Source organism: Myotis nattereri (assembly GCF_964212035.1).
Source record: "Myotis nattereri genome assembly, chromosome: 3".
Taxonomy (NCBI): Eukaryota; Metazoa; Chordata; class Mammalia; order Chiroptera; family Vespertilionidae; genus Myotis; species Myotis nattereri.
In genome coordinates this window covers 81,182,256-81,194,928 of record NC_138077.1, presented here as the reverse complement: position 1 = coordinate 81,194,928, position 12,673 = coordinate 81,182,256, and the positions used below count along the sequence as shown (strand labels likewise).

Below are 12,673 nucleotides of genomic sequence, written 5' to 3'. Positions count from 1 at the left end.
TGTTGGACCTCTGTTTATTATTCTTTATTTCAGTCAGTGTATGCTTAATTTCTGATTGATCCTTTTACATATCCTTGAGGGTCTCACTAAATTTCTTGGAGGTTTCTAGAAGATTCTTTAGTAACCTTCTAACCGTGGTTTTGAACTCTATATCCAGTATTTTGCTTTCATCCATTTCTTTCATTGTGACATGTTTCTTTGTCTCCACATTTTGGCTGCTTCCCTGTGTGTGTGTGTGTTTTTTTTAAGAATTCTATTCTTTATTTTTTTTTTAAATTTATTTATTTGCTTAAAGTATTACAAAGGGTATTACATATGTGTCCTTTTTAAACCCTGTGTTTGTTTCTGTGTACTGGGTAGCTGCTAAGTCTCCTTGAGTTGATAGAGTGGCCTTGTGTGGTTGGTGTCCTATAGGGCCCAGTGGCTCAGCCTCCGCAGTCACCTGAGGTGGACGCTCTTGATGCACCCTTTTGTGGGCTGTTTCACAATCTTGTTGTTGTTAACCCTTGATCGCTGTTGGTATCACTGGGAGGAATTGACCTCCAGGCCAATTGGCTGTGATGGCCAGCTGTGTCTACACTGGAAGATCTGTTGCACAGGAGACACCCTTATGGGGCAGGACTTGCTTCAGTGGGGCTTTGGTGCTCACTGAGTCTGCCTCTTGAGTGTGTCTCTTATAGATGTAAAGAGTTGTCATCCGGTATGGTCTCACTCTGACCACTGGGTACACTGGCTCTTGGATCTCCAAGGAGGTGCAGGGTCAGCCACTGTCAGGGGCCGCCCAGCAGGAGACATCTGCAGATTCCTCCTCTTTGTATGGGGTTTGGAAGTGCCCACATGAGGCCCAGCTGTGAAGCAAGGCAGGCTGCTGCTGCTGGCCTTGAGCCTTCTTTTGGAAGCTCTGGGGCTCTCTGACCCAACTGCAGTTTGACAGGTTTTAGGCGGAGAGAGCACAGGCCTTTCATATGCAAAAGCCGCTGCGCATAGCTTGGGTTGGGTTGTAAATTGGGTGGGGCGGAGTCTCTGGGAATCACCAGGGTGGAGCAAACAGTAATGGCTGCCAGTCAGCCCTGCACCAGAGAGGTCCCCGGGTCTCTGCGTCCTGCGCCCCAGCCCAGGAACAATGGTTGCTGCGAGCACCTCTGAGAGAAAGCCGCCCTTGTTCCTGTCCTGAAACATCCAGTTTCTCCCCGGATGTGTCTGGGTCCCCCAGAATCTCACCCGGAATTGGAGTTCAGAGCAAGCGGGAGCTTGTATCTCCCTCCCTATTAAAAGAGCAGCACATCTAGATGCCATCACTTTCTGTGCCTCCGTACCTCTTACCAGTCTCAATGCGCTTTCTTCGCTTTTCTAGTTGTGGAACTTCCACTCAGCCAGCTTTCCCGTGGTTCTGGGTGGTAGTTGTTCTGCCTTTTAGTTGTTATTTTGATGGGGTTGTGAGAGGCAGCAAGTATAGGTGTTCACCTATGCTGCCATCTTGGTTCTCTAATCTTTTTCTTTATGATTAATATTCTTGTGTCTTGTTTGAGAAATTTTTGCCCACCCCAAGGTCATGAAGATATTCCCTTCCTTTGTATTCTGGAAGCTTTATTTATTTTTCTTTGACATTTGAATCTGTGATCCATTTAAAATTAATTTCTGTGTATAGTACAGAGGTCAAGGTTTGTTTATTTATTCATTTATTTTTCCCATTTGGTTATCAGATTGCTTCAGCATGACTTACTGAAAAGACCATCCCTTTACCACTGAATTGTAGTGGTGTGTTAGTCATAAATAGATGACCATATATGTGTGGATTTTTATCATTCATTTTTGTTACGAAATATAATATTTTGTGATATATTCCAGTTACTTGTAAGTTACAGGAAAGCTTGGATGGTATTTAGTTTGCTCAGTACACTGTACTCATTACCTAACACAGTGCCAGGCAAATGATAGACAATCAATATTTGCTGGTTGAATGAATCATAAAAAAAAAAAAAAAAATCTACAGCCCTAGCTGGTTTGGCTCAGTGGATAGAGTGTCAGTTTGTGGACTGAAGGGTCCCAGTTTCAACTTCGGTCAAGGGCACATGCCTGGGTTCTGGGCTAGATCCCCAGTGGAGGGCGTGCAGGAGGCAGCCAATCAGTGGAAGTTTCTATCTTTGGTGTTTCTATCTTTCTCTTCCTCTCCCTTCCTCTCTTAAATCAATAAAAAAAATCCTATATAATGAAAGCCTAATATGCAAATCGACTGAACGTCGGAGGAATGACTGGTGGAACGAACGGTCGCTATGACGTGCACTGACCACCAGGGGGCAGACGCTCAACACAGGAGCTGCCCCCAGCCCTCAGGCCCCAGGCCAGCCAAGGCGGGTGCCAGAAGGGGCCCTCTGATTGCACTGTCGGTCGACCCGCTGTTTGCCCCACAGATTGGCCCTGATCACTGGCCAGGCCTAGGGACCCTACCCATGCACAATTTTCAGGTATTAGGCATCTAGTATATATATATAAAAGAAATATTCTAAAAAAAATCTATAGGAAGTCTGAAAAATGTTGATGAGGAAAGATATAAGCTTTTCCCAGGTACATAGATTATTAAATAGTAGCATTAAAAGTGTTTTTGTAAAATATTTCCAACTTCTAGCTCTCAACTTGTGCTTCTCCCCCACCACTCCTCCTCATAAAAATTTGATAATTTGTCTGGTTATATGGTTCAACCAATATTTATTAAACACTTATTGGATGTTAGGACTTTTGACAGAGAATTTAGTGCTTAGACCCAAGTTTGCCTTTATTTTTTAAAAAATTGTCATCATATATATATTGTTTAATGGAGACATTTTGTGAGAATCTGCTACTCTTTTTATTATTTTTTGACCTTTATGATTTTAGTCCATCAGGTTCTGTAAAATGTATAAATATAAATTCTAAATCTGCCAAGAAGTTCCTTTAAAGCAAAGGATGGCTGTGAAAGGATTTTTTATTATATTGTTTATCTTATTTACATATTAAATGATAACTTTTACCATGTCTTTGTAGAAATTGTCACAGAAGGAAAAAGGAAAAAGTCTTCATCTTCTGAGTTACATAAGGTATGCATGAGTTTTCCTTTTAACCTGTTCATCATTAGAGTTACTAATATTGAAAGTATTTTGCTGTTTGTCTTTTAAATAAAATTTTAAAGAAAATAATGTAAAACTGTAACTAATTAGTGTTTTTATGAGAATGGTGTTTCCTAATTAACTGAGGGTTAGCCAGGAAACCTTCTCTGGGATCAGCCTTGTTTGAAATCATTGTAAGATATACCAGTATATTTTCCAGGCCCCATTTTAGATTTTATGTAAAACATAAGACAGTATTTCTTTGATGACTGAATGTATTAGAGTGCCTCACATTCATTTATTCTAATACTGTAAGTGTCTAAGAGTTATACTCAAGTTATGTACTGAAATTGCTATTTGTAGTATGTCTTTTTAAACATTTACTTATTCATTCATTCATTCATTCTTTATAAGCCAAGAGTAGCAGAACAAGCAAAATGAAGTTTCTACCTACTTAGGAAATGTTTCAAAAAATTTATCCATTTTTAGAAAGATAATCTTTTTTTCCTCTAGAATTTTGTGATTTAAATGCAATAGAAACCCTGATTTACTAGTATGTTATAATAACTTATTAGACACTTTTCTCTGAAGCATTTCAAATTATACACAGGAGACTTTTCTTTGCCACAGAGAACTTTAAATGGTACATTTTGTGGAACAAGGTAGGCTATGAGAGGGAATCAAGAGAACCTTATAAGACCACACAAGAGCATGGCTTTAGATACTTTATTTCTACCTTGGCTTACTTCAGATCTTTGGAATGTGGTTTCTTTTTTTATTTAGAGAGAGAGAGGAAAAGAGAGGGGGAGAGAGAGAGAAACATTGATGTGAGAGCGAGATATCAATAGGCTGCCTCCTGCACACCCCCTACTGGGGTTCAAGCCCACAGCCTGGGTGTGTGCCCTGACTAGGAATTGAGCTGGCATCCGTTTGGTACACAAGAGGACGCCCAACCAACTGGGCCATATTGGCCAGGATGTGGTTTCTTTTTCTTTTGTGGGCTGGGAGGTAAATGAATAAAGCAGTGCTTTCTATCTAATCTTCTCCCCTAGCCTGTGTTTCTGTGTCCCAAAGTTTAACAGAACAGGGAAGCTGCCCTGAACTGAACTCAACACTCTGGAATTGAGACGTGGTTTCTTTATGTAAAATTCTGGATTTAGCTTAAGTGGGGTAAATGAGGGAGATTTAAAAAAATCTTACATTGCTATTGTACCCACTTGTAAGTACCTGTGTACTGACTACTTCTCCTTTTCTGTGTAATACCTTCAGTGAAGTGAAATGCTGTCTGCTTTACGCTATTGCTTCATAGAATTTAATCTGAAATTCCACTATTAGAAATTCAATAATATTGAATAAATACAGTAATTTAAACTTTTTTCAAGTAACTTTAGATTTACAGAAATAGTACAGTTCTTGTATAACCTTCACTTAACTTTCTCCAATGTTAATATCTTAATAACTCTAGTACAGTGGTCAAAATTAAGAAATTTAACATTGGTATAATACTTTATTATTTTTAAATTTATTGGTTTTAGCGAGAGAAAAATAGAAACATTGATGTGTTTTTCCACTTAGTTATGAATTTTTTGGTTGATTCTTGTATGTGCTGTGACTGGGCATTGAACCTGCAACCTTGATGTATCAGAACGATGCTCTAATCAACTGAGCCACCTGGCCAGGGCTACAATACTTTATTTTATTTATTTATTTATTTTTGGCATCCCTGGGTTGTACAGTACTTTACATTAAACTATAGACATTATTTGGATTTCTTCAGTTTTTCTACTAATGTCATTTTTCTGTTCTAGGATTCAATCAAGGAGTCCACATTGTATTTAGTTGTCATGTCTTCTTGATTCCCTGCAGTCTATGACAGTTCTTCAGTCTTTTTTCTTTGATTATGACACTTTTAAAGAATTCTGGTCAGTATTTTGTCAAATATCCCTCAATTTTGGTTTGTCTTAAGCTTCTTATGATTAAACTAGAGGCCCAGTGCACGAAATCATGCATGGGTAGGGTCCCTAGGACTAGCCTGTGATCAGGGCCATCTTCTGCCCGCTCGCCAGTCCCCAGTCCTGCCCCGCCACCACCCACCCTGCTTCTCCGTTTGCCGTCCAGTGATCGGAGCCTGCTGGCTGGACGGAGGGACCAAGAAGTCTGCCTTCTGCCCGATTGCCAGTTTCCAGTCCCACCCCACCGCCACCCACCCAGGTTCCCCTGTGGTTCCCTGTTGGCCATCCAGCGATGGGAGCCTGCGGGCTGCGGGGAGGGACCGAGAGGTGGTCAATGCACCTCATAGCGGCTGGTTGATTGGTCGTTCTGGTTGTTACGCTGTTATGGTCGCTGGCCTTTTATTATATAGGATTAAGGTTATGGCTTTTTGGGAAGAATACAACAGAAGTGATGTGCCCTTCTCAGTGTATCCTGTCATGGGTACATGATGATCATATGTCTTATTGGTGCTGTCAGTCTTGATCATCTGCTTAAGATGGTGTTTGCCTGGTTACTTCATTGTAAAATTACTCCTTCCCTTTGTAATAAATAGATACCTTGGGAGAGATAGTTTGAATCTATGCAAGTATGCTTTCTCCCTTTTTAAAATTTATCTTTATTGTTGAAAGTATTACATATGTCCCTCTTTTTCTCCATTGACACCCTGTCCTTTTTTTTTTAAATCCTCACCTGAGGATATTTTTTCCATTAATTTTGTTTTAGAGGAGTGGAAGGAAGGGAAGAAGGGGGAGGCAGAGAGAGAGAAACATTGATATGAGAGACACATCAATTGGTTGCCTCCCGACTGGAGCCAGGGGGGATCAAACCTGCAACCCAGGTATGTGCCCCGACCAGGAATTGAACCCATAACCCCTTAGTGTACAGGACAACACTCCAACCACCTGAGCCACACTGGCCAGGCCCCCCCTTCCTTATTTTTAATTTTTTAAAATGTTTCTCATTATCTACAATATATTTATTTAGTTGTTCAATAATAATCTATATATAAAAAAGTCTAAGTGACCATTACAACCAGTCAACCGAACAACTAGTCAACTGGTCGCTATGATGACACACTGACCACCAGGGGGCAGATGCTCAACACAGGAGCTGCCCCTTGGTGGTCAGTGTACTCCCACAGCAAACCTCCCGCGGCCAGCCAACCTCCCACAGTCCCTCCCCCGGCCCAGCTGCCCGATCGGCCCGATTGCTGGCCAGGCCAAGGAACCCCACCTGTGCATGAATTTGTGCACTGGGCCTCTAGTATACATATAAAGTTGTACTACTGCATTTAATTTTTTAAATTTATTTACTTATTTAGTGATTTTTAGAGGACATTTATTAAAGCTGGGATAATGAAACAAGGAAGGGCCTAAAACAGAAGAAGCAACAGGAAAGAGACTAGGTGGTGAAGTAAACTAGATTCAGCTGCTTTGGCTCACTAAGAAGTCAGAGAAAAGGGGACCTTGGGGACAGGTTCAGGTGGTTAGCGAGGGATGAGCTGCTGCTGCCCATTGCTCCCCTGGTCACAAGCCTTGGAGAGTCCCTTAGAGTTTAGGAGATGTATGCCTGGGAGGGAGGGGGAAGAAGAGGGGTAAGAGAAGGGCGTGGGTGTGCTCCTGGGAGGGAGAGTGCCTGAACTATTGCATTTTAAAATGTGGAATTCCTTAGGAAATTAGCATACTAAATTCATGTTAGTAGTTTATATTATTGCTTTTTCTCTTAAGCCAGCTAGGGAAAGAAATTATTGAAAGGATTAGAGCTTTGATAGATATAAGGACAAGACACTGATACTATTTTGAGTGTGAAGTATTTAAAAATATTTCTAAAGCAAAACTAGCTTGTTGCAGAGAAATTAGAAAATTCAATTGAGCAAAAATTCAATTGGGTTGTGTCTGCCCAGACACAACCAAAATTAATACTTTGTTGTATAGCCTTCTAATTTGCCTATCTATATGTTAAAAAAATAGAAAACCACAAAATACTGTTTTATAATTTGTTTTTTTCTACTTAACTATGTTGTGAATATTATTTTCTAAAATCAAATTTAAGGCATTGCTTAGTAGATATGCATTGAATACTTAACATGTATTAGACATACATAAGTATACCAGGGAAGCAGTGGGAAACACTGAAAAAAAAAAAAAAAGAGTTTATTTGAGCAAAACTGACAACATCTGGGGAGCTAGCTCAAATGCTCCAGAGAATACAGTTTGGCAGCTTCTTTTATTCATTTGAAATTAAGGAGGGGGCGTAGGGAAGATTGGAGAAAGGAAAGTGAGGAATAAATTCTAGGATAGTGAACAAGATTATGTGCTTTCAAAGTGTTGTGCGTGTTACCCTGGCTGAGTAGCAGTTGGTTAGACCATTGTCCTGATATGTCAAGGTTGCGGGTTCGATCTCTGGTCAGGGCACATACAAGGAAGCACAAGTTGATGTTTCTCTCTCTCTCTCGTTCCTTCTCTCTCTCTCTCTCTCTTTCTCTTTCTCTCTCTCCTCACCCCCTTTCTTTCTTAAAAATATCAATAAATAAAACTTAAATTGTTATGAGGGTTACTAGTAATACCCTCTTCTAGGGGTATTCTGATATTTCAAAGGTTTGTTAACCTAGTTGCACAAGAATGGGGATGGGGTTGGCTTAAAACCTTTATCTAAGGAAGTTATATATAGGCTTAGGGGATGAGTACCCAACATGACTTGCTTAGTTAGGAATTTATTCAGATCACCCTGTGAGGTCTGTAGAGATGGTATTCCTTGCGTGAGAGTAGGGCTTGTAACCTTTGCTGGTAGGTGTCCATGATCTCTTGGCTGCAGTGGTATCAGAAGTTAGCCATGTCCTAGCTTTTAATTTCACAAGGCCAGGTCTTCAAAACTCATGTTTGGCCTCACTCCAGGTCTCACTACCAGGCCCCACCGTTTGCATGGATGTACTTCACCTTATGTCTGCCTCATTGCTCACCTGATGTGTGGACTGAGGACTGTGGTCATTTTCAGTTTTTTCAAGTTATCTTTTGATTTTTCCCTTGATTTCATTGTTAACCCATTCATTGTTGAGTAACGTGCGATTTAGCCTCCATGTGTTTAATGTTTTTCAGTGTTTTTATTGTTGACGAGTGGCCTGGTGCGTGAAATTCATGCATGGGGTGTGTGGGGGGTGTCCCTCAGCCCGGTCTGCACCCTCTTCAATCTGGGACACCTCGGGGGATGTCCGACTGCCGGATTAGGCCTGATAACTGCTCGCCTGCCCGCCTGCCTGATTGCCTGTAACCGCTTCTGCCTGCCAGCCTGATCGGCTCCTAACCACTCCCCTGCCGGCCTGATTGATGCCTAACTGCTCCCCTGCCGGCCTAATCACCCACAACTGCCCTCCCCTGCCGGCCCGATTGCCCCCAAGTGCCCTCCCCTGCCACTACCCACCTCCTCCAGCAGGACCTGCCTCCTCCGCGCAAGGCAGTGGAGTTGCCGGGACCGGCCTCCTCCACGCTGTGTGGAGCCGCAGGACCCCCAGGCCTCACTTTGTGGAGTAGCCACCGGGCCCTGCTTCCGCTGTGCGTGTGGCCATCTTGTAGGGGCCATCTTGTGGTGACATCGTGCACAAGGGCCACCTAGGCTTTTATTAGTATAGATGTCTTGTTTTATGCCATTGTGATACGAGGAGATGCTTGATATGATTTCAGTCTTCTTGAACTTGTGGAGACTTATTTTGTATCCTAATGTGTGGTCTGTTTTTGAGAGAATGTACTGTGTGCACTTGAGAAGAATGTATATTGTGCAGCTTTGTGGTGAAATGTTCTGTAAATGTCAATGAAATCCATCTGATCTAGTGTGCCATTTAAGGTTGTTGATTTTTAAAAAAAAAATACATTTTATTGATTTTTTACAGAGAGGAAGGCGAGGGATAGTTAGAAACATCGATGAGAGAGAAACATCGATCAGCTGCCTCCTGCATACCTCCCACTGGGGATGTGCCTGCAACCAAGGTACACACCCTTGACCAGAATCGAACCTGGGACCCCTCAGTCTGCAGGCCGACACTCTATCCACTGAGCCAAACCAGTTAGGGCCCTTGTTGATTTTTTGTCTGGAAGATCTGTCCAATAATGACAGTGGAGTGGTAAAGTCCCCTACTATGACTGTATTGCTGTCCATCTCTTCCTTAAAGACCTCAAAGAGCTTTTTTATATATTTAGGTGCTCCTGCTATAACAGCTTTTAAATCTTTGGACATGAGTAATCTTTGTTTATGCTCAAATTATGAGTCATTCTGATATTTAGAATGAGACAGCCCACAATCAAATAGCATTCCAATTTATTGTTAGGAGAAGAGAATGTGGCTTAGCCTCTAAAATAGAAAATATAGTAACAGATTTGAGAAGTGGTTAAAAGGACACAAGCCATTGTTAAGGTTAATCATACTCATATGGACTACAGTGTAGTCACAAGATACATGCATTTAGTTTATATAAATTCCAATTGTGTATTTTAAAGTATTTTTATTAATTTTAGGGCGTGAGAGGAATAGAGAGAAAAAGAAAGAAAGAAAGAGAGAAAGGTAGATAGATAGAGAAATGTCTGTTGTTCTACATATTTTTGTATTCCTTGATTGTTTCTTGTCTGTGCCCTGACTGGGGATTGAACCTGCAACCTTGGCATAATGGGATGATGCTCAAACCAACTGAGTTACCCCGCCAAGGCAAAGAGGTACATTGTTATACAGAATAGGTATAATTAAGAAGTTACTGCCCTAGCTGGTTTGGCTCAGTGGATAGAGTGTTGGCCTACGGACTGAAGGGTCCCAGGTTCGATTCCGGTCAAGGGCAATAGAAAAAACAAAAAGAAGTTACTGATACACAGGAGGATTAATTCAGAGTTGCTCATGAAGTGAAAGAGTTATTTACTTTCTTCAAATTTATTCTGTCTTTTTGACTTATGCTTTACTCTCATTGAAATTAACTTAGATTGTCACTGTTTGTAGTTCACATATTGCTTATTATATGCTATATTTTGTAGGTGGAACTTTATGCTTAACCATAATTGATAACTTTCCCTTAATATGAAAGTTATTTAAGTTAAAAATAGATTATTTCAAACTTGTGGCTAAGATGGATTAATTTGTTTATTCAGCATATCATGAGCCATACACATTGGAAATATAAAGGTGACTAAGTGTAAAAAAAATAAAGGTGACTAAATGAGGGCCCTCTCTTTAAGGACATCCACAGTCTGGAGAGGAAGATAGACAAGTAGACAAATAGTTACAATATAGTATGCTACATGTAATATAAATAATGTAACCTAAATGTACCAAGTACTAATACTCAAAGACAGGAATACTCCGGTGTATTGTTTCTTATATGTGCCTGGTCAGGGTACATACAAGAAGCAGCCGAGGGATGCATAAATATGAGCGATGGTTATATGGATAAAAGAATAATTTGAGCAGAATCTGAAGTATTTCACAAGAGAGAGACAGAGGAAAGGGCATTCTAGATTGAGGGAGTAGTACATGCAAAGTTCTAGAGATATGTGACGTGTTTGAACACGGTTGTGTTTATGTGTGAGTGATGTGAAAGCCTAGATTATTAAGAATTTTATCTATAAGTAACGGGTTTCATTATTATAGTTTAAGTATTGTAGCCATACTTAGATTGGTGTATTAGAGAACTATGAGGATAGCCTTTGAAAGATTATAAGGGGAAGAGACTGTAGGTAAGAGAATATTTATAGAGCTATTGTGATACTTCATTTATTGACCTTTATATTGAATGAGAGGTTTTAAAAAATAAAGTTATATTTAACTGCCTATAAATTAAGCACTAGTTTAAAATTCTTTACAACTAATAGCAAAATATCTGTTAGCTAATTCAGCTTTTATTTATATTTTAATTGAATTGATTATATTCTCATTCTGGTTTCAGATAACAAAGATATTAAATGCAAAACCAGAAGATGTTCATGTGAAATCACCACTGTCCAAACTCAGAAGCTCAGAACGGTGGGATCTCCCTTTGCCGGGGGTAAATAAAAACTTAGTTCTTTTAAGTATATAGTGTTATTGGTGTGCTTAAAACATTTTAGTGAAACTGAATTTTTTATTTTCTTATATGTCCTTTTGTATTTTTTTGTTGTTATTTATTTGTAGGTTTTAAATTAGTTTGTTTCAGGTATATGTTGAACTGATGCTTTGAGGTTAAGATCTTTTGTTTAAATATAAGTATACCTTATTATGCATTATTTTTCTTCTTCAAATTCAAATCTCATTGTAAAATAAATTATTTTAAATATATGAGAATATCAAGTTTATTAGAATCATATGCTCTCTTATTCTTGTTTTGTAAATTTGAGAGGGTTTATCTTAAAGGATAACACAATTGTTTTTCCAAAAGATACTGTGATTATAGATTGGGACTTTAATTTTATCAGTATTAAGCATTATTGCAGAATCTTATAATGAGGCTTAAGATACCACTTTTTATGTATTATTTTTGCTCTTGCCTCACACAAATTATTTTCATTTTTAAAAAAGTTCTTTTGTTGGGAGAGCTGGAGAGTGGAACAAAATTTTTAAAATATGTTTTTTAAAATTGATTTTAGAGAGAGAGGGAGAGGGGTAGATAGAAATATCGTTGAGAGAAAGACATCGATTGGCTGCCTCCTGCACACCCCCCACTGATGTTTGTTTTTTTCCAGTTTTACTAATAGAGACAATATTGCAGTGAACATCATTTTACATATATAGGGAACCATTTTTTAGTGGGATTACTGGGTCTAAGGAATTTTTATATTAAACTTTAATAAATATTGCAAAATTGTCTCACAGAAAGTTTGCACTAATTTATATTGCCACCAATGAGAGCTCCTATTTTCTACAAACTGACTAGCACTGGGTATTATCACACAGTAAGATTATTGTCAATTTAATAGGAAGAAAAAAATTATTGTTATTTAAATCCGCACCCTAAGACCTACTTAGAGGGGGGAGGGGGGGAGAGAGAGAGAGAGAGAGAAAGAGAAAGAGAGAGAGAGAGAGAGAGAAACATCAGTGGGAGAGAGAAACATTGATTGGTTGCCTTCTGTACATGCCCTGACTGGGGACTGAACCTGCAATACAGGTATATGCCCTGACTGGGAATCGAACTGGCAACCTTTTGGTGTGAAGGACTACACTCAACCAATTGAGCCACTTTGGCTGGGCAAAATCTATTATTTTAAGAAAATTTTGTCTCTTTGCATTTATATATTTTATTTTATGTTTTAGCATATTGAATTTATTGTGGAGTACAAATTATTTATATTATATATAGTTGGCCCTCCATATCTGTGGGTTCCACATCTGTGGATTCAATCAACCATGAATTGAAAATATTTGGAAAATAAATAAAGTTATGTTGTTGCTGACATGTACTATGTACTTTGTTCTCTTATTTCTTAGGCAATTTGCAGGGGTCTTTAGGATCTCTGTGCCAAGAGCTGGGGGCAGAGACCAAAATGTTTTTTTCTATTATTTCATAGTCATCAAGTTTCATCCATGTTATAGCATGTCAGAATTTCCTTCCTTTTCAATGGCAGATAATATTTCATTGTATGTGCATACTACAT

The 12,673-nt window shown here is 39.4% G+C and overlaps 1 protein-coding gene across 1 annotated transcript in view; it reads left to right on the top strand.

Moving 5' to 3' along the window:
• The window catches only part of SENP7 (SUMO specific peptidase 7), a 181,560-nt gene that overhangs the window by 13,990 nt on the left and 154,897 nt on the right, over window positions 1–12,673 (top strand). The window contains exons 2-3 of the mRNA XM_081086738.1: window positions 3,022–3,074; window positions 10,993–11,091. Of these exons, the coding sequence (XP_080942864.1) occupies window positions 3,022–3,074; window positions 10,993–11,091 (152 nt within the window). The remainder of the gene's footprint in view (window positions 1–3,021; window positions 3,075–10,992; window positions 11,092–12,673) is intronic.